At 33.3% G+C, this 22,239-nt stretch overlaps 1 protein-coding gene across 6 annotated transcripts in view; it reads left to right on the forward strand.

Annotated features, from left to right (window-relative positions):
- The window catches only part of LOC149793697 (uncharacterized), a 120,140-nt gene that overhangs the window by 78,969 nt on the left and 18,932 nt on the right, over positions 1-22,239 (forward strand). For all 6 annotated transcript variants that reach the window (XM_089967688.1, XM_089967689.1, XM_089967691.1 and 3 more), the window contains 6 exons: positions 6,133-6,191; positions 7,887-7,981; positions 13,124-13,277; positions 16,097-16,261; positions 18,784-18,925; positions 21,767-21,973. In XM_089967688.1, coding sequence (XP_089823814.1) covers positions 6,133-6,191; positions 7,887-7,981; positions 13,124-13,277; positions 16,097-16,261; positions 18,784-18,925; positions 21,767-21,973 — 822 coding nt within the window. The remainder of the gene's footprint in view (positions 1-6,132; positions 6,192-7,886; positions 7,982-13,123; positions 13,278-16,096; positions 16,262-18,783; positions 18,926-21,766; positions 21,974-22,239) is intronic.

The raw sequence follows: 22,239 nt of genomic DNA on the forward strand, positions 1-22,239 counted from the left end.
TCTTGACCCTCGTACTAAGATGTGTTATCCTTGTTGTCATCACTTCTGTCTGTCTCTTTTTTTGTATGACTTTTGCTACTACTCAAGGTCTTAAATTAAGTAGCAAAAGGAATTGAAGCCAACAATTTAAGTAGAATCAACAAACAATTTATTTCTCTACAATACAAAGTCAGACATGATTTTTCTGTTTCAAGGCAGAATTCTGCTTTTCTCCTGACCTGAATCAGATTTTTCTTGATATTGTCCATTTTTTATATCATCTCTGTCTGGTCCCATTCCATAATGACCCTTGTAAATTATTCATTCCATATATTAGTTATCACATGACTCTTATAAAGAATATTCTGATTGGTTTAAATTCATCCATTGAATCTTCATGTAATGGAAACCAATGGCAATGGAAGAAGAAGCATGCTTGCAAAATATGGCATCCCAAGTTGCTGAGAGAGACCATGACATGAAAAGTTTAGATAAAGGTTTAAAAAACATATGGAAATGGGAATGACTGGAGCAGAAAGTTGATGGAAATTTAGGTGGTCAGTTTATAAGAAAACTGAATGGTAGAGGACTGGCATTTTGTGACCTCTGCAAGAAATATCTGAGTTACGATAATCATATTTGGAAGAGGTTGGAACAGCACCTACAAAAGAAGCTGCATACAGAAAAATTGAAGTTCAGAAGGCATCTGGAAAAAGAGCAGTTAATTACTATAAGAAGAAAGATTTCTTGCATGAGAGAACAGATGTAGCCCTCTGTCAGAATATGCATACTGGCATGTCGCCAATACAAGCACCAGCTTGAAAAGAAAAAGGCTGTCATTGAGAAGGAAAAGAAACGATTACACATTGAGCAAAGCAAATCAGTGGTGACAAAAGGAAGGCTAAGTCCCAATTTATACACATTTTCACTTGACCTAGATGTGAGTCATTCTTATAGACTATTTGGAAGTCAGAAACAACATTTATAATGTACAGTCCTGCCCATAAGGTCAGATGAACTGATAGTATTGCTCTGTGTCCATTGTGCATCTGTCAATAAATGCAATTTTCACTTTTCAGAACTCGCATGACAAATTCAGTCATGTGGCTGAGAGGATCAGAGCATAAAGGGCTTGATTTATTTCAATGATGTCAAAAAATTATCAACTGTGGGTGATGATAACGGAAATTAAAAAAAGCATTCAAACAACTTCTTCCCAAAAACTGCTTAACAGAATCGGACCAAATTTGACAAACATCCAGGCAGGAAGAGCTTTGAGATTCATATGAATGCAGCAGATCAGCAATCACATTTGGTAATAAAGTTTGAAAACTTTTAAACTTACCAAAAACCACTCAAAAGAAAACTGACCAAGTGACAGAACATCCTGGCTTGATTGTCTGTCCATTTCATAAACACTGAAGCCCATTTCTGATATCAAATATGGCTGCCATTATTAAAAACATAACAGTCTTGATACAAATTTCTAAAAGCCACTAGGCACAATTTCATAAATTTGACAGAAAGCAAGACGGTAAGAAGGGCTTCCAAGTTTGTACCCAATCCTCCATCAAATATGACTAACATTGCTAAAAGTAGATAAAAATTTTAAATGACTTCTGACAAATAACCTTGCCATTGATTTTGACCAAATGTGACAGAAAGCATTGAGACATGAATAGCCTTCAAATTTATACAAATGATGCTTATTAAATATTGATACCTGTATTTATACAAATGATGCTGATTAAATATTGATATCTGTATTTATACAAATGATGCTGATTAAATATTGATACCGGTATTAAAACTACAAAAAAATCAAATAACTTCTAAACAACTCCATAGCATTTTACTAAATTTGGCGGCGTTATTTTTTATGTAAATGATGCCAGTCATACTTCAAAAAGAGCTACCATTACCAAACGTTTACAAACATTTATGCAACTTCATTTCAAGATGTAAGTGCAGATATGTTGGAGTACTGGGTTATCCTTTGCATACTTTAAAATGAGAATGTTTCATGGTATCTGATTAATTGTTACATTTTATTTATTGTCAGTACAGTGGTCATAGTTAGGAGTTAATTAACAATAGAAATAAAAGTGTGTGACTTTTATGTTAATTAACAACTTTTTCCCATGAATTATACATATTACATGAAGATTGAAATTGACAGCATCATTCTTCAACACCAGAAGTGAGCAGGAATGTTGCAACTTTAACCATTTTGGCAAAAGAGCCTTTCAGTATTGAACAAATGGTGCCTATGTTAGAGAGGCCCGTGGATATCATAATAGCTAATCAGTGGCAGATCAGTGAAAATCCAATAATTAACCTTTAATTTTTATGGTTTTTCTATGAACCAGGATATTAAAAATTACACCATCATCTTGCTTTCTTTCCATTCTTTATCTCTTCAAAGTTTTATCATTTTCCCTTTGAAAATAAAGAAAGTATGATGCGTTTGAAATAGGTACTCAGCTGTTTTGTTTTAAGTCACTACGACTGTCCATTGCAGCTGAGTCAGTGACCTGCTAATGAACGGTATTGATGCTTCGCATTTCTTAAAAAACAGAAAATTTGATTTGCTCTTTGTGTGGAGCTGTATTAGTTTTAACCAATGAAATTGGGTTTGATGGATAGTTGACGCTATAACCTTTCCCACGGTATTTGCACAACGAAGAACAAGCAAGAACAAAGAAATTGGTATGTTGTTTTTCTTTTTCATCCATTATTTTTTATTATTTTAAGGAGTTTGCTGTCAGATAGATAAAAAAAATTCTTTCTGCATTGAATGAGCCCAAGATAATGTTTTTTTTAAGCATTATTATGCCGCACTTCAGATTAACAATTCCAAGATAATCAGGCATTCAGAGTAAAATGGCCGCTATGGCTCTTTACATGTTTACAGTAGGTCAGTCATAATAGGTTTTTACGTTACACATATTCACTGAGTATTTAATTCAGCATGCATTCAATGGAAACAGTTTGCACAACTCTTATAAATTATGTTAATAATAACGTTACTTCTAAACTTTAATTGCGGATGCAACTTTACTGGGAATATGCAATACACATTGCTTAATAAATTAACATAACTATGAATAATCAATCTGAATGAAGGTTCTTCTATTTGTTTTTTATATTTACTGTCAGTTTAATAAATCTAATCAGTTATTCATAAGTTGTTTTAAAACCCAGTCTATATACCAATTATTTAAAGATTTAATTGGCGTTTTGCAGCCCCCACCCCTCATCGTTTATTGAAATTCATGGCAGTAGTACATGTTAATAAGAAATACTGGTTTATTAATGAATTTTTTGTGAATATGATATATAGGAAGTTTAAAATATCTATTTTATTTAGAGCATTTACAATTATAGTAATTATAAGGACTTGGCATTTCTCCCCAACCCAGTCCATACGTTTTCTTAAAATGGCTAAAATAATGTTAAGAAAATGAAGAAACATGTGAACATCGACATAAGTTTCATACATTCGTAAATTTATTTATCAATAAAATTCAAAGGACACTTTAAACATGTTTGATACAAATTTATATTTACTAATTCCATACTGTTGTATTAATTTTTAAGCATAAATTGTCTTTCAGAGGTATATGCACACCTAGCATTCCTAGAAGGTGGTATTCGGTTTGAAGACTTGAGTCATCCCATTCAAAACTGGCCATTTCAGTCTTTGGAAAGTTTTTTCCAACTTGAGCCACCTTTGCCCTCAGGAACTTTGGATCACATTTTGTTTTAGGCTTTTTCAGGCACTGTTTTGGGAAAATCATTTTTATATTTTTAGTTTGACCTTGTGTCAGACGGTGAACAAGACTAGTATTGGACTAGTTGTCTTGGTTTTTTTGTTGTTTGTTGTACTTTTAATCTTTTTTATTCTAGCAAATTGTTTTTTTGAAAAGAGGAATGCAAATTAATAATGTTTGCTTCTATACACATGTATGCATATGTTTAAGATTGTAAGCTGGCAGCATCAGATGTTATGACCTTTTGAAAAATGCAAGATTGTAAATTGTTACACAAAATGTTGCATTGTACATTATTTAGAAGACATTTTCTAATTTGAATTGAGTGAACTGGCACATACATCTTTTTATGTTTGTAATAAGAAAATAAGCATAATGGTTTTATATTTTTCAAAGAAAAAAGTATTAAATTTCAGGAAAAGTTGGGTTTAGATTTTGTTTGATTATCTCCCCTTAAAATTCTAAGAACACTAAAATCATTTTTCATTTCAATATATAGGAAATGTTGGAATTTTTTAAACATGGTTTTGGTGCTTTATTATTTAGACCACATGCAGATCACTTTGAAACCGTGTTTTACTTTGATTAAAAGAGTCTTTCTATTTTCTGGTGAAGCATGTTATTTTTTAGACCATCTTGCCTATTTGTTTGCAATGCTGTACATCATGAAAGTAGTGTTTCCTTTATTATTATATGCATATATTTAACTGTATAAAGAAAACCTACAAAGGTTTGACAATGAGTAAAATATTTTGGTCATGAACTTGAGAAAATGCGGATGTTTTGTAAGATTTTGTCATTTTTCAGATTTTTAACAGTTTGTGAATAAAAGAAAAGTTATCCGTGTTGTTCTTTCTTCTCAGATATATAGTACTGCATATCAAGATTAACTAAGAGAAATTTATAGACTTTGGATAAGTGCACAGCTCTAGCAAAGCAACAAACATGACACAAAAGCTAAATTTTGCATATTCCTGAAATGTAGTATAATGAAATATATCATTTTTTATTAAGCATTATCTCAGAAAGTACAAGAGATAATGCTGTGATTTTTTCACATGGTCTTTAGAATTTTGTAGTACTTTATCTGTTTGAAAGTCTTCTTCAAATAAAGGAACATTTTGAAATAGAAAAATGCTTTGTATACTGTGATTGGCCTCACTCCCTATGTGCAATAAAATACAGGTTAATTAGCAAAAACTTGATACAGTTTGTGTACTCAATTAAGAAGCTTTACGAGTATGTACTACAAGAAAAGTCTTGGAATTTTTAAAGGAATATATTTTAAATAACAAAACTTTGAGCCTATACATATATGGCTTTGACATGGTTTTATGTTGTACACCTTGTAAAAAATTTGATGTCTATACCTTTATTTTCTATCATGTATGATTACATGTATATGTTTCTTATGAAATGTTTATCTTTCTGAAGTTTTCAGAGTTTTTACCTTTGCATTTTTGGATTTTAATTTGTATTCATTACTATTGTATATAGCCTGGGTTGTATTGACATGCTGCTAAATCCCTATATGTAAATACATTGACTGAGCTTCTTACCATTCTGGAAGTCATATTTGTGATTTTATTTTGATCAAACTTGGAATAGATGTTTCTGTCATTAGGATTGTGGAGTGTTTAGCTAATAAGCAAGAGTAATGCATATTAATGTCATGTTCTTGCATCTAATTGACTGGGCTTCTTGCCATTCTTGAAGCCATATTTGATCAGCTGGGTTGATATCAAGATCTTGGATGACTTCACATAGGGAAACTGCATATTGTTTATGCCTTCAGTTTTAGAAGGAATTTATATCAGGATATTGTAAAATAAGTAAAATCAACATGAGATAAAGTTTTGAACAACAGCCAAGTTATGTAAGCCTGGTGAATAATATGGACCTATTGTATAATTGACACTTGGCATTTCCCTAATGACTCGTATCATTATGGTGTACAATACTCATAATATCTTACATTATTTTGTAAATTTTCTAAAGATATCTCTTTGTTTGTTATCTATTTCGATGCTTGATTGAATCACCTTTGAAATCAGTAGATACCAAACTTTTTAATTGATTTACATGTTTAAAGTACTTTAATCAGCTTACATGTGTAAAAAAATACTTAGAAATACCCAAAGTTGTCAACTGAATTTTTAATTTGGCTTAATTGATAAGAATGGACAAGTTGAGAATGAATTTGTAATAGTAGCAGAGGACAGTGTCTGTTAGGCCATTGACTGAAGAAAAACAAACAAACAAAAACATAAACATATATATATATATATATATATATATATATATATATATATATATATATATATATTATTAATTATGTCATGCTTATTAACTAAAGATTTATTGTTCTTGTTTGTTGCAGGCATACATAGATGGAAACAAAAGACTTCTCAAGGAAGGCGAAGGAAGCCAGAGGATGATGTTAGTAGATCATTTTGTAAATATTTTGCAAGAGCTGTTTTGACAATTTTATTCATTTGAAGATGGTATAATGCCTAAGTAAGGTGGTTGAAGAAAAGTGTTATCTCCTTCCAGTGGTACTGTGCCTTTTGCTATTCACTGCACTTCAATTTCAGTATTTACTTTGTTTTTGTCCATTTGTCTGTTCATCGATCCATTACGTACACTTTTGTTATCAGTGCAGAATGTCAAAACCATTCAAGATATCTCTTTGAAATTTGGTAAGTATATTAGACATGTGGTCCTAATGAACTTTTCGCAATTCACATTTCCTTAGTTTAAATTATTTTTTATTTTTTCATCCATCTAGCCATCTTTAACACTTTCATTTCTAAAACATACATATAAAACTATTAAGGAAATCTCTATGACTTGTAGTTCACATGTATTTCTTGCTATTAAAAATTCCACAATTGAAGTATTTTTAACATTCTTCCATTTGTCTGTTCTTGTATTCATACACATTATTTTTTTATTTACAGAGCATTACACCAAAACCTTTTTAAATTGTCTGCATGAAATTTGATGATAGATTACTGGTTCAGCTGTGCCTTTTTCTATTCACTATTCTTCACTTTTTGTATTTTTAATGTTTCTTCCATTGTTTTTCTATCCATCATCCACACACTCATTTCGATGGCAAAAATGCAATGAAATTTGGCTTACATTTAGGTATAGCAGCAGAAATATGCCTTTTATTTCATAATTCTTCAGTCTCAGTATTTTTAAAGCTTTGTCCATTTGTCTGTCAATCCATCATACATACTCTCATTTACAGGGTTAAAAAAAAACTATTTAAGGTCTTTCAATCAAATTTGGTATACTTTTTAGGCTAGTGGTAGAAATGCACTTTTTATTATTTAATAGTTCTTTAGTCTCAGAAGTTTTAATGTTTTGTCCATATGTTTGTCCATATGTTTGTCCATGTGTTTGTCCATATGTTTGTCCATACATCCTCCATATTCTCATCCAGGGGATACACTGTTTAGATCTCTTTATAAAATTAGGTGTACATTTTAGGCTAGTGGTAGAGAAGTATGTTTTCTTCATTTTGATGTTCTTCAGTCCCGCTATTTTTTTTTTAAAAGTTTTGTCCATTCATCTGTCCATCCGTTCATCCATCAATTATCCATTCTTGATCCTAGGCAAAACTTCCAAAGCCATTTAAAGATATCATTATGAAATTTGGTACTCATATAAGATTTTTAATGGCTAAAATATGCAGATTGCTATTTACAATTCCTCAGTTTCTATATTGCTTGTTTTTATCCATTTATCCATGATTCATCCATAGTTGACACATTAAATAAAGGAGCAACATTTGTAATACCAATCATTTCTCTCTATATTTTGTAAATATGAATCTATATATACAAAATCTTTGACCAACTATTCTGTCTCCTGGGAGACATTTTGCATTTTGGCAATGTAGGGATGTAGATAACTCTTCTTTGTTTCTTTGGGTTCTTTATTTCACCCCGGTATCTAAATATGGTTGGGGATTGGTTGGGTAGATATTGCTCCGTCTCTCTCTCTGTCCATTCAGTTTTTGAATCTTTCATGAAAACATTAAGGTGTTTTAGAAAATCACACTTTATTGGGTCAGAATTTTTTTCAGATGTAGATATACTACTGATAATCTTAATGTATTTTCAGGATTTTTCTGTGTCGGAGAAAAATTTGTGGGATGATCTGTTATCTGATGATAGCATTGTTGAAGAGATTCCAGCTGTTAAATACTCCACCTTTGGGTAAGATATTTTTAATATTTTGTGCAAGAGTTCACTACTGATGTTTGGAAAACTGAAAGAGGTTTGTCTCGTTATTAAGTATTTTATGTGGAATGTGGATTTTACAACAGCTAAAGATGAATAATGAATGATGATGTTTCATTTACAAATAGAGTTTATTTTAGACATGAACTCAGTAGTCTAGAACATCAGTAATTGTTAACATGCTTTCTGGTTGGTCAGGCATCAACATTTGCGGCAGTAAATTCAACAAGAAACCATGAGAAATAATGCTGCTTTGGTGGCATCACAACATTCTCTTGACATGTTACCTCTGACAATTGTATGTTGGAAAATTGTGTTAAATGTTTCAAAACAATGGAAACAGATAACTACCACTTATCATGCTCAGATCTTCAAATACAAGATTGTTATTAGATCTTATAAAATTCTAATTTTATCACCAACTTTGTTCTTTTAGCCAGTATTTTTATATGCCAGCCTTTTGACAAAGTGTTGGTGTTTAATGTTGTCCATCCATCTGTCTGTTCCCAATTTTGTTAACTTGAGTTGTCCTCTATCTGCAATTACCAAACTTTGTAGATAGTTTGCCATTAGGGTAAAAAAGAAACCTAATGATTTTGGGGTTAAAAGCTTCAAGGTCAATGTCACTTTGGCTGAAAGAACAAATATGGTTTCCACATAATGACTAGAGTTGTTGACCATCTACAATTACCAGACTTTGTGAAAGGCTTGCACATTGGTTAATTATGAACCATATTGATTTCACGGTTGGAATGTCAGAAGTCAAGGTCACTGACTGAAAGAAGAATCTTTCTGAATAATAACTTGAGTTCTGCATGATCTACAGTTATTCAACTTTGTAGTTAGCTTGCATTTGGATTTGGGAAGAACCCAGTTAGTTTAGGGTTAAAAAGTCAAAGATCAAGGTGACTGACTGGCAGAAGACAAATGGTTTTGCACTGTAATAATAGTTCTACATCACATTCACAGACCAAACTTTGTGTTTAGCTTGCACACAGGGTAAGCAAGATGTGTATTCATTTTGGTGTCAAAGGTCAAGTTCATACACATGGTTTCCACACAATAACTTCAGTTCTCCATTGTCTACAGTTACAAAAAACTGGTGGATAACTTGCACTTGGGGAAACAGAGAATGACCAAAGAAAGAAAATGGTGTCTGCGCAGTAACATAATTCTACATCACCTATGTTGACCAAACATTTTGACTCACTTTCATGAATGGCAGGAAAGAAGCCTAACTATTTTAGGGTCAGAAAGTCATTGGTCAGGGTCACTAACTTAACCAAAGTTTCTGGATGACTTGTGCTTAAGATATGGAAAAGACCTATTGATTTTGATGACTTTGATCAAGGTCATCATAGCTTTAATACAACGCAATTTGCGGAAAACCTTTTTCTAGTGCAAGTTCCTTGATCAGACTTTGTGGATGGCTTGCTTTTAGGACAATATGTAATCCTGTAGATTCTGGGGTAGAAATTTAAGAGGTCACAGTCAAGCTAAGTCTAAGTAAAAAAATATTGGTAATTGAAAATGACATTTACAATTATCAAGTGCCTACATAGAGTACTATTAATTAAACACAGGGTAGAAATTTATTGAAAATCTGTTTTCCTTGGTTAAACCTTCTTTAAAAATCTAATTGCCTGGCATATTTTGGGGTTGCCTGCAAAATTACTGCAGTTGCCAACAAGTCACCAGTTTTTGTCAATATATATATAATATAGTAATCTCTGTGAGCTTTGCCTAGATAGTCATATCTATATCACATATCATCGAGGCCATTGCTTGGCATGCTAAGTCATTTTTCTCGAGTTTTATTTATGAGACTTGGCCGCAAAGCAACAAACTCTGGATATGGTAGACTTAGCCACACAAGTGGCTACCAGACCCATTTGATATCAGCACAACCTCTAGATGAACACCCCATGCAGTTGTCGCTGGATTTGTGTGAAGGTCTTGTTATTTCTTCTTTCCAGATGTAAACCTAGTTTCCTCTGGTTGTGCTACTCTACTCACAGTTAGTAGAGTGGGTTAACCTTCATGTAGGGAATCCATTATTCTCCCCTCAAAGGCAACCTGGGGTATAGGTTGGATACTCAACTTTTCCTCCGCCTATTGCTTATTCTCCTAACTTTAATGTTATCAGGAAACATTCAAAGGAGAAAGCCAATTTGTTTAGTAAATTATGTTAATTCTAGTATACTTACCCAAAGAAATTACGTTCTTGCCCTCCCATCCTCCCCATGATGCAAGTGTCCTGTTAAATGGTATTCCACTTGGCTTAAAACTAGTGTCACCTGTAGACAGGAGATGTGGTAATGGGTAAAAGTTATTGCCCTTTGTCTATATATTTTAGACTGAAAAGGTGAATTTTTGTCTTTGGGAGGGCTGGATTTGAGAGGTAGTAGGGCATATGTGCCAACATTAATGTGATTGGGTAAGTATTCTAGGAGAAACATAATTTACTAAGAAATTTGTTTTTAATTCAGGCATCCTGCTTTTGGTACCTGGTGATCTAATATTTGTGGCATAGAGTTATGGAGCATTGCATACTACAGTAGTCCCCCTCTTGAACGGCCCCCATGACCAGCGGCCACCCGCTCCTTATGGCCAGAATCTGTTGACACCGACGAGTTTGTGCTCAAAAGTACCCCTCGTGAAAGGCCACCTGGCTAACGCAACCAGCGGCCAGCATATTAGTGCAATAAAATATAAAATTTACCCCTCACAAGCGGCCGCATTTTATTTGAATATGTATCCAGAACCAGTTTTTTTATTCATAACGTGTGTTAAGTAATCTGATTTCTGTTTCCCTGATGTCAGGTTTTCGTTACTGAAAGAAGTGTTGAGTGAAGTACATTTACCACTAAGGTTAATATTATATCATTTACGCCTCACGAGAAGCCAAATTTATTCCATAAAAACTGAGAAAGACTCAACTTTTAATTCATACAAAAGGGTACGTACATGTAATCCAATTAGCCTTACTGCTGTGTTATCATAAGATGTCCGGTTTAGTCACTGATAATTGTTAAAATTACAATTATTGAACAGTAGCAACAGCTGAGAAGTGGCAGTATCGATGTACAATACCCAAGTTAGCAGGAAAATAGCTTGGTAGCCTTTATGGCTTCCCTTAGTAAGATGTTGAGCTTGTTCACTTTGATAATCATTGGCTATTACTACTGAAAATAATTGTCAAAATTACGAACCCTAACAGCCGCGAGGTCAAATCTGCGTGATGGTACATATCGAAGCCATTTTGGCTTCTCTCACTTAGTGTAAGAAATGTATAAAAACAATACGGTACCAGACTGCGACTAACGAATCACGTGACAAGATCACTTCCTTTAAAAACACACGGCAATTTGTTTAGATGCATACAAAATTGTTTTATCAGTAGTGTAGTTGGCAACATGAATAACTTACTGCAAAAAGATCAACATGTCATCGAGGAAAATAAAAATTCTCAGTTTAGAGGAGAATGTAAAAGTAATTCAACTGACGGGGGAGGGGGGTGTCGTTGAGGATTCTTGCAGAACTAATGTCGGGAAGACTCAGATAAACAATATCGTGAAAGATAATGAAACAATTCTTTAGAAGTGGGAATGTGAAATGGATGGAGAAAGGAAGATTGTTTGAGCCAGGAGACGTTTGTATCCTGATTCGAATGACAAGAAAAAGCAACAATTTTGTCAGTTGAATTGGGATATGACGACTTTACCGCAAGTAATGGATGGTTTTACAGATTTCAAGTGCAACACAATATTGTGTTCTGTCCTTAGTGGATAATCAGCTGATGTTAATAGTGAAGTTGTTGAAGATTGGAACAAAAGACTAAACGATATATGCAGGGGATATGACAGCAATGATATTTTTAATGTGACGAGACAGGTTTGTTTTTTAGACTGTTACCAACAAAGTGACAGATGAAGTGAACTGTAACATAATTATAAAGACAGTTTTAAAACTATATCAGTGGTTATTCATAGCATTCTTTTGAAAATGATGACACAGTTTGTTTTACATTTATTTCACATCATGCATGTGATTTTTTAATTAAAACATTAAATATTTAAAATTAAATGTACTTGTGACTGTCTTCATATGTATTTACTATTCGCATTTGTCATCCCCCTCTAGAGAGGCCACCTGCGTTATAAGGCCACTTCCCTGCTGCATTAGGGGTGGCCTTATAAGAGGGGGACTACTGTATATAAGCAGAGTAAAAATTGAGATTTATGGAGCATATGTTACTGGTATCAGTATGTAAAAATTTAGAGTGATGGCCTATTTGGTACTGGTATAAGCAGTATAAAAATTTAGATTTATGGAGCATGGGTTACTGGTATTAAGTAGTATATGTGGCATGTATGGTACCAGTATAAAAACTGAGAGTTATGGAGTGAAGGGTACTGGTATAATCATTATAAAAATTGAGAGGTATTGAGCATTGGGCAAGTTGTATAAAAATTGAGAGTGATAGACCATAGAATACTTGTGTGTGTGTGATTTAGATTTTTTAATGTAGCTTTAACTATTTTTCAGCCATATTGCTATGATGCATATAAGTAGTATACAGATTTAGAGTGATAAACCAAAGGGTACAGATACAAAAAGAGAGATGAATCGTTGGGTACTGTTATAAGTAGTATAAAATTGAGAATTTTTTGATAAATAGAGATAATCAGTTTATTTATATTTTTATTATTATGTATAATTTATTATTTTCAATGTTATATATATAGTTTTGGTATTGAAGATTGTTCATTAGTCCATCAGAACTCAAATTATATAATAAAAATTATGATCTGCATAATGCTTACAATAAAAATAAATAAATAAATAAAATAAGTATTTTATAAATAAATTGATCTTAATGTATTGAACATTTTTATGATACTTCTTCTTTGAAATTAATTAGTTAAATTATTTTTATAACATTTGTTGAGAGTGATATACCATAGGGTACAGATATAAAAACTGAGAGTGATGGAGCATTGGGTACTGGTATAAATAGTATAAAAATTGATAGTTATTGACCATTGGGTACTTTCAGTGGGTGTCCTCACAGGTGACTGGAGGGATATGTCATCTGTAGATGATCTTTTATTTCAGTGGTATGAGAAATCATCTTGACAAGGAGAGTAAAGCTATTATTATGGCCAAAGATTTCCTACGTAAACAACGTCAGTCATTGAAAAGGCGCCATGCAGCATTACAAGCGGCTCATCAGGAACTGCTTAAGGACATGGTCAAGCAGAAACAGGGGGTATGATTAAAACACTGAATCTGTACTTTTTCTCTCTTGGAAATGTAGAAACAATTTGATATAGTGTTATTTTGCCAGCTAATTTCCAGTTAAGAATTTAGTGTTCCCCATCTGGAGAGGCCACCCCTTTTATAAGGTCACCTTGCCAAATATCAGCATGGTATTTTAAATGATATGAGAGGTCATCCTTTTTTTTAGGCCACCATGACAAATACAAAAATAGTATTTCTAACCATTTTGTTCGCACATGAGAGAACATCCTTGTAATAAGACTAGCTTGCCAAATACCAACATCACACATGTGACAGAACCAGGATTTCAAACCAGTAAGTGTACACATTTTGATCAGTAGATTGGCTTTTGAACCAATAGATTTTTTTATTGGCATACATTTTACATGTCAAAGGGATTGAAACTAAAGGAGCATCTTTTGGCCATAATATGTATTCTGTTTGTGCTACGATAAAACTGTAACAAAAAAGGTTTTAAAATGAATCAGATTCTGAGTTTAATGGCAATGTTCCAGTTATAATTAATTAACATGTGTCACTATGTTGTCAGTTAGTAGAAAAGGAATATTTTTTTGTCTTAAAGTTCACAGCAAAAAATTTCTTATAAAATCCAATAGTATTTTTGTGACCATGTATGACATTCATTGTGATTAAACTTTACACTTGACATGTGATGATAGTTCTCTGGTCCATATTTCCCTTGAATCATATTGTTTTTAGCGAAGAAATAAGATTGTCCCCCCTGTATTAGTATTAGAATGTTTAATGACATGACAACCACACTCAGCCAGCAAAGTCATTCTGAGTTCAGTTTTCTTCTTGTTAGAATTTGTAAGGTTGCAGACTTCTCTCCAATACTCCTCCAAGCTACGTTCCTAATTTGGACTTGAGATGTATTCATCAGTGTCATCCACACAGGCTTTTTCTTCACAGATCATATCCAAATATATGTCGGCAAGTTTCTCCCACTGTCAGTAAAAAGTTAAAAATAGATTTAGACTTAAAATACAAAAATGAAAAAATACACGTTTTATTTATGCTTTTATTAATAAGTTATCAGAACTTTAAAATTAATTATCTTTTAATATATTTTTCACATATGTTTTATCTAAGACTTGTGCTTAATTGATGTGCATGAAAACTTCCCATAGTTTATGAAAAGCATAAGATGCATACCTTTAAAACACTCAGGACCCTTTTGCTGCTTGCCTGCACACACTTGAAGTCCGATAGCCAAGCATTGTTGAACTTGTAATATCTCTTGGCCAGTGGTTTTAAGCATCACAGAATGCATTCATTTCAGCATTTTGATATTGATTTTTAAAAAAATGGAAGAGCTGTTCTTAAATATTTATCTGGAAACATCTTGAATAATATAATTTCTATTAATTAAGACCAAAACATCAAAGTAATTACTCTGTCTTTGTTGGAATAAAATTTTATGGTCAGTTTGTCCTTTTTATCTCCCCTTTGCTCATTTCATCAAAGGTTCAGAAGACACCATAGACCACCTAATATCCCTTTATTACTTATAACACCCAAACAAATCCTCCATTTAGCCTTAAGCTTCCCAAATTCTAACAATAAGGTAATCAGTTCACAGGTTGCTGTGTACACATTTCAGCTGTTCTTTAATAATTATAATCCTATTTCTGTGCCATCATCGTACTGGTGGAACAGTTCCATCCCAAACGGATTGGTTCTTGTTGGGTTCTCTGATGTGATAATAGAATGCATAAAAACACAGTGTTTGAGGGGGTTTTTTTTGAGGTTATTTTTCTTCAAAAGCAGCAGATTTCAACCTTAAAACAGTATATGCAGTAGACAGCCTTTAAGATGGTATTTTTGACCTACCGCTTGTAGAATCACATGTATCTAACATTGGATTTTTAACCATTTTGTCCCCGACATGAAAATGCCATCAATTTTATAAGGCCACCTTCTTACTGCAGGTTGGTTGTCCTTATAAGAGGGGGACCACTGTAGTAGTTCACCCCAAACCCCATCTCAAGAAAACATGACACTGAGACCATTTTTATCAATTCAGGTTGTGAGAGTAAAGTCGTAGTGAAATCAAAGAAGTTATTATCTTTAAAATAACAATTTGTCAAACATAATTATTTTTGATTTTCAGACTCCATATATTAATAGTAATCATTAGATTAGTCTCAGATTATAAGGTATTTATTGTTGATGAGAAGCTGTACAGCTATAATTTGAGAAACTATACAGCTTTAATTTGATGAGAAGCTGTGCAGTTACAGCAGTCATTAGGATATGTTTAGAGTATAAGGCATTTATGAAAAGATTTACAGTCGTAATTTGATGATAAGCTGTACAATTGTAATTTGATGATAATCTGTACAGTTATAATTTTATGAGCAGCTGTACAGCCATATTAATCATAAGGATATTAGATTATAAGGGATTGATGATAAGCTGTACAGCCGTATAAAAAGGTGAGATATTAAGATCTAACATAATTTGAAATTGCAAACAGCTGCAGAATAAAAACTTATCTTTCATTGTTTTAGATGTGCCATTACTGCAACCACTGACTCAAAAAATATTGGTATCTGTAAACCACACAATTTTGTCAAGTACAGAATTTCATGAAATTTTTTAAGAAGATATATGCCAAAACTATGATTGAAGAAAAAATATTCTTGCAAGTTAAGAATTATTTATCAGCAAAATTCTTCAGTTGCAGATATCTTTGAGTAAGCATATTTGCCTAAGTTAAATGACCATGAAATATGTGATTCAAGAGGTAATTACATTGTGATACTTTCACTTTTCATTCCACAGGTGTTGTCACCAGACAGTGCAAATGTGTTGGAAGATGTGCGACAGAGTCTGGAAAACGAGGCTGCAGAGCTTGATAACATGACAGCCCAGATGAATGCTGGCACACGGCTCATCAAGGAGAAGGAGAAACACTATCAGAAACTCAGGTCCAGAGTTCAAGGCAATGTAAGTACTTGAAATGGTTTAAATTCACTTTTGTCTTGCCTGCAATAGCAGATGGCAAGATGTATTTATTTGTATGTTATCAGTATCATTAATGTAGATTTTGTGTTAAAGATTTTACATTTACCTCCATATTTTGAATACCATTGCATGTTAGACCCTTTAATTTATTTCATTGGTTCATGCATTGTGAGCAGTATGACCAATCATGATCTAAAATAGGCCATAGTCACCTTTCATGCTTTCTTGACTGCTTTTTTTATTTTGAATCATGCTCTGGGATAGTGATCAAGACATAGAATTCCTATGAATTTTATCTTCATATTACTTAAGTGCCACACATAATTCTGGCAATTTATGTCAAGAATTTTTTTTGAGGAGACAAGAGATTATTTACAGTTACTGTTACTGGAATTTTTTAAAGAACTTTCAGCAATTTGATGACAGTGTAATACTATTACTTTTGGATTTTAAACTACTACACCAAGGCAGTAAGCTATTTCTGTAAGAATTTGGTTTTCATCTTTAAAAACAAGCACACATTGTCATAACCTATAGTAATTACTCTCTACACTAGTACACTATTTAGCTTTCAACTAAAATCATTTTTGCTACAAGAACAGTTACAGAGTAAGAACCATACAGGATTGGTATGTTTGGTTTACTTGTGTTACTTCCTAGCCTAATGCTAGAAACAGTAATAATTACATAATAATAACCTTAAAAGATTTGTATGTTTGGTTTTCTTATGATACTTCTAAAAAACTATCAATTAAACAACATTATTGAGAGGTCCCCAGGTGGCCGAGTGGTCTAAAGCTCATTTTCTTTGCCAGTCACTATCACCTCTACTCTGTCTGCATGGATTCAAGTCCTGTGTTCGGTCTATGTGGGTATGTGCAAAAGCTTGCCAGTAGCTTCCTGTCAGTGGGTTGTTATACTGGCCACCATGTATAGCCTATCATGTCCTGAAAATTGGCATTAAACCCGAAGTAAAAACGTATTGCTGAGAATAAATTTAGAAAACTTGGGCTGGGACATTAATTCTGCTCAAGTATTTTGCTTACCGGATTGTAGAAATTAATATCATGATGTTATTAAAAAAATCACATAAATCACATAAATGTTTGTTTCATTGATGAGCAGCAGTGGTCAAAACTTTGTGTATCAGTGATCTGGGAATTCAGAAAGCAAACTTGCCAGAATTAAATGATGCAGAAAATATTAATTTACAATCATTCACTTTCAGACTTAGTCTGAAACACTAGAAATCCCCCTTACCCCCCAACAAAAAGAAAAATGTCTTAGTAATTTTCCAAGGCATGTAGAGAGAAGACTACATTCCTATTGTACAAAATTAAATTGTGGTGAAAGTTATTATTTACCTCACATGCTGTTTGAGAGTAAGGAACAAGATTATCCCTAACATCGTTATTTTGCTTGATATAATGGTGGCCATAGATGCTACACTCTCGTGGGAAAAAGTATACTCTTTATAGAAATTCATTTCTGCTTTACAAACAGGGTTAGCACAGCACTAAACTTCAGATTAAAAAAAAGTGGGTTTTATGCTTGAAAAGTCTCTTGAATTTCTGGAAAAAATTCTTTAATATTTCTTCAAAACCTCCTTGACTTTGATAAGTACTGTCAAAACCACATTGTTAAAATGTAGCTTAAAGAAAAGAATTATTTTTTTAAAGAACATAATATGATAAAATTGAATTGGTGAATTAGTACTTGACAGTAGTTGTTATTGGAACAAATGGGTGGCATTGTAATTAGAATGACAAGAGTTATATAAATGGCTGACCTAACTCACACTTGACCTGTCAAGAGCTATGTATACAACAGCTAAAGGGAATATAACCTGTTTTATATTTGAAGAGACAGAAAGTTTGTGACAAAATAAAGGATATTTCCAATATGGGAGTATGACCCTGAGTGGTCTAAAGCGCTCTTTATTACGGATCACTGCCATCTCACCTCTGTCTGTGTGGGTTTGAGTCTCGGATTCAGCTAATATGGATATGTGAGAAAGCTTGCCAGTAGCTTCTCATGAGTCGGTAGTTCTTTCCTGGGTTTTACCGGGTTCTTCCTCCACCATTAATACTGGCCGCCATGTATAGCCTATCGTGTGCTGAAAAATGGCGTTAAACCCTACAACAACAACAACAACAACCAATATGGGAATAAGTGCTTTCAGGTATCTTACGAAAAGTGAGAAGCATAATAGAAACACAGGTTCTTCATCTGTTGTTATGGGTTTAACACCATTTTCAGCACATAATATGCTATACATAGCAGCGAGTTTATTTGGTGGATGAAAAATCCAGGGAAGAACCACTAACCCATGGAGTTACTAAGAAACACTAATGTCTGTATTGTATCAAGGGAAAATACTCTTTGGGAAACTGGTCAAATCCTTGAAAAGTCCCTGAAAATAATATCTTTAGGGATGTTTGAACCCTGTATAAAGTGCAGTATCTGCAGATCAGAACATAAGGGCATCAATATCTCTCCTACAGGATTTATTGGACTCAGATGAGGAGTGGTCTCCCTTCGAACATAACTACGCCCCTGCCAAGTTGCCTAACCTAGATCTGAGTGAGGATGAAGAAAGCAGTGGCATCAGCAGCACTGACAACAGCCTTGACAATATACTACAGAGTAAGTCAAAAGTTCTTTGTCCTTTCCTTTCATTTTCTTTTTTCATTTTTATATGCCTGCCCTAAGGTGGAGTACAATATATTATGATGTAGTCCATCCATCAATTTATTGGTTACCAATTTTATTTATGCACTATAACTTTAGTTGCCCACTATCTACAGTTACCAAACTTTGTGGATAACTTGCATGTAGGTTGAGGAAGAATCTTTTAATTTTGGGGGTCAATTTGTCAAACATCAAAGTCACTATGACTGTAAAGAGAAAAAAATTGTCTCTGCACAATAACTTAAGATGTCTATCATCTGTAGTTATGAAACTTTGTGGATGACAAGAAGAAAAATGCTTTTTACATAATAACATTAGTTTTACATTTCATGTCTCGAACAAACTTTGTGGAAGGCTTGTATTTGGGCTAAGGAAGAAGTCTGCCGATTTGGGGTTTAAAAGTCATAGGCCAAGGTCATTATGACTGAAAGGAGAAAAATGGTTTCAACACAGTCACATAAAGAAGCCTATTGTTTTGGCTCAAAATATCAAGGTTATTTACTGAAAGAAGTGGTTTCTGCACAAAATATTCATTCATCTACATAGAGTAACATGCGACAGGCATATAATGTACCATTTATTCTAATCTTGTTTTTATATTTTGTGGCATTTTTGTTTTGTATTGTACAGATATTCTAAAATAGCAAGATTTTTTCTTCTTCTAAAACAGCGTATTTTTGGCAGAGATTGAATTTGTCCTTGAACAACATCTTGTGGTAAAAGTTCAGATATTCTTTTAGACATGTTCGAGCAAACTCTTCAGTCAGTGTAGCTAATATTCAACATAGCTAACATTCAGCTACTATCAAAAGTATGTACTGTATATCATATCTGTCCATTATTTGACCTGTAGCTGCTTGTTTCAATATTAGGTGCATTATCCTTTTGTTAGCAAACACTAGACAAAAAACATGAATTAATCAGTTCTTTCATTGCTTTTGTTTGGGGTTTTTATCCAGATATTTTAGGCAAAATGTATATCTCAGACAACAAACAAATCATTACTTTAATATTGTAAATGAGGTTATTAGTTTCCTAATATTATTCTGAATTTTTATTGGCTGAACAAATGACAATTGTCTTGGTTTTCCAACAGGGATTTCTACAAAATAATATATTGCATTCATGAGGGGATATTTTTTTTAGATCATGGTGTGAAAGTAATGGATGGAATAATTGCTGACCTTTGTTTCAACTAATACATTGTTATACTGAGCTGTAAAATATAGATATTGGCCTCTGCTTTGCTTTGGCCAGTATACTATTTTGCAGCTCAATAAAACAGTGTGTTGAAGTCAGCAAAAGCACATAATTAGATAACATTAAATTTTCATTAAATTGAGTCAGTCTAGTACAATAGCATAATTATCTAACATTTAATTGTTATTAAACTGAGTCATACTGGTTTACTAACATTATTTACAATAGTTTTATCATTCATTTGAGTTAGTCTAGTATACCAACATAATTATATAATATAACATTTGATTGTCATTAAATTGAGTAAGTCTGGTATATTAACATAGTTTCCCAAGCTGGGCCATTGCCAAGTTTCATGCATTCACAACTTTGCTTTTGACCCCCAATTTGTGTAATTACTTAAATGTACTCAACTATTATACCCATATACTTCATACCTGCATGTATGGAGTATCGGCTGATGTTTATTATCATAGCAATCCTCAGGATCAGACTTTCGGTTATCAGTGTCCCTATATACCTCGTATCAGCCCCTTGCAGCTCCACATACAGGTGTCGGACACTCTTCACAACCCTACAAATTCACCCAAGTCTCTCTTCCTGAGGTATTCCTATAGAAACGATTCAGAGCTCGGCTGGTGCAGTGTGCTGTGACAGGATTTCCCCCATTATGCCAAAGATTATTTATATTTACAATAAAGTTTATATTGAACCTATGTATTATATTATTTAAAATAGTTATATACAATATGATTGTCATTAAATTGAGTCAGTCTGGTATTCTAACATAATTATTTGTGTATCATGCACACCAGGGACAGACATCACAGACCCAGATCTATGATCACACAATGTACTGGCAGATCAGAGTCCATGTTTTTTATATTTGTGATTTCAAGTGATCGTTAATTGCACTGATCTATCAGCTTATTTGATGGTAGATATGGATTGATGTTTCTCTCACTTAGGAGCATATTTTACATAGATAATAATAATATTATAATATGGTATTTGTGACACAAAACTTATGCAAATTAACGTTTTAGTAATATTTTACCATAGATCCTTTTTTTATTGTGTCATTTTTCACATAGTCATTTTCCAGCTTAATTGGCATAAATTTTATCCTTTTTGAAATCATTTACAGGGTTACATGAGCTGAAGTTCAGAATTGCAAAAAGTAGTATTACATTTTCTAGTTAAACTAAAGGAATTCCTTTTTGGTTATCCCAATTCTTTGTGGAGGAGCCACAGTTGCTAAGTTGATAGAGCACTGGAGTTGTTGTAATTCAAGGATAGTAAGTGCAGTATCTGCCCAGACCAGCCTGGGTCAACTGACTCATTGTATCCTTTGGAAAGGCACTTAGCTTCTTGTTATAGTCAATAATATGTTGAAAGTGTCATTAAAAAGCAACCATACAACCCAGTTCTGTGCACTACACTAAGCTGGAATTGATTTTGGAAATTTTATTCATTTTTTAAAAATAGTTTGTTAAAAGGCGAGCTTAAGGGACAAAATTTGAGATTTAAAATCTTTAGTAGAACATCACCATCATCACCATCACCAACACTGCTCCTTTTTGTGTATCATTGCAGCTCTAGCAAAACCTAACAATGACAGGTACCCAGCATTGCTCGGATCCACTGCAGCTGCATCCCGCAACTCCGAGTTTGGGGTTAATGGTGATGATCCCATTGCTAGAACCCTTCTGAAGATTAACAAGGAACTGTCTCATGTCATTACAGCATTGGGATCTAATCAGAGTGCTTCCAGCACCCCTGTACCCACACAATCAAATAGAGGTTGGTCTTTTTATCAGAGTTTTGTTTAACCAGAGAATACTCAGGAAAAGAAATTTAAAAAGACTTAGGCTTTACAGTGATATAGGAGCCTTAGTGTTACATTATACTAGGACTCATAGGTCTCACATCTAAATTAGTAAAATTCCCATAAGCTCTTTTAGTCACTGAAAAAAAAGACTATCTCAGTTGTAACAAATGTTTGAAAGGAAAGACAGATATGCCGCAGTATCAGTAGCTGATCTTTTCCAACTTTGTTTGATCACACT

This window comes from Sinohyriopsis cumingii, chromosome 8, assembly GCF_028554795.1.
Source record: "Sinohyriopsis cumingii isolate HCF-2022 chromosome 8, ASM2855479v2, whole genome shotgun sequence".
In the NCBI taxonomy this organism is placed as follows: domain Eukaryota; kingdom Metazoa; phylum Mollusca; class Bivalvia; order Unionida; family Unionidae; genus Sinohyriopsis; species Sinohyriopsis cumingii.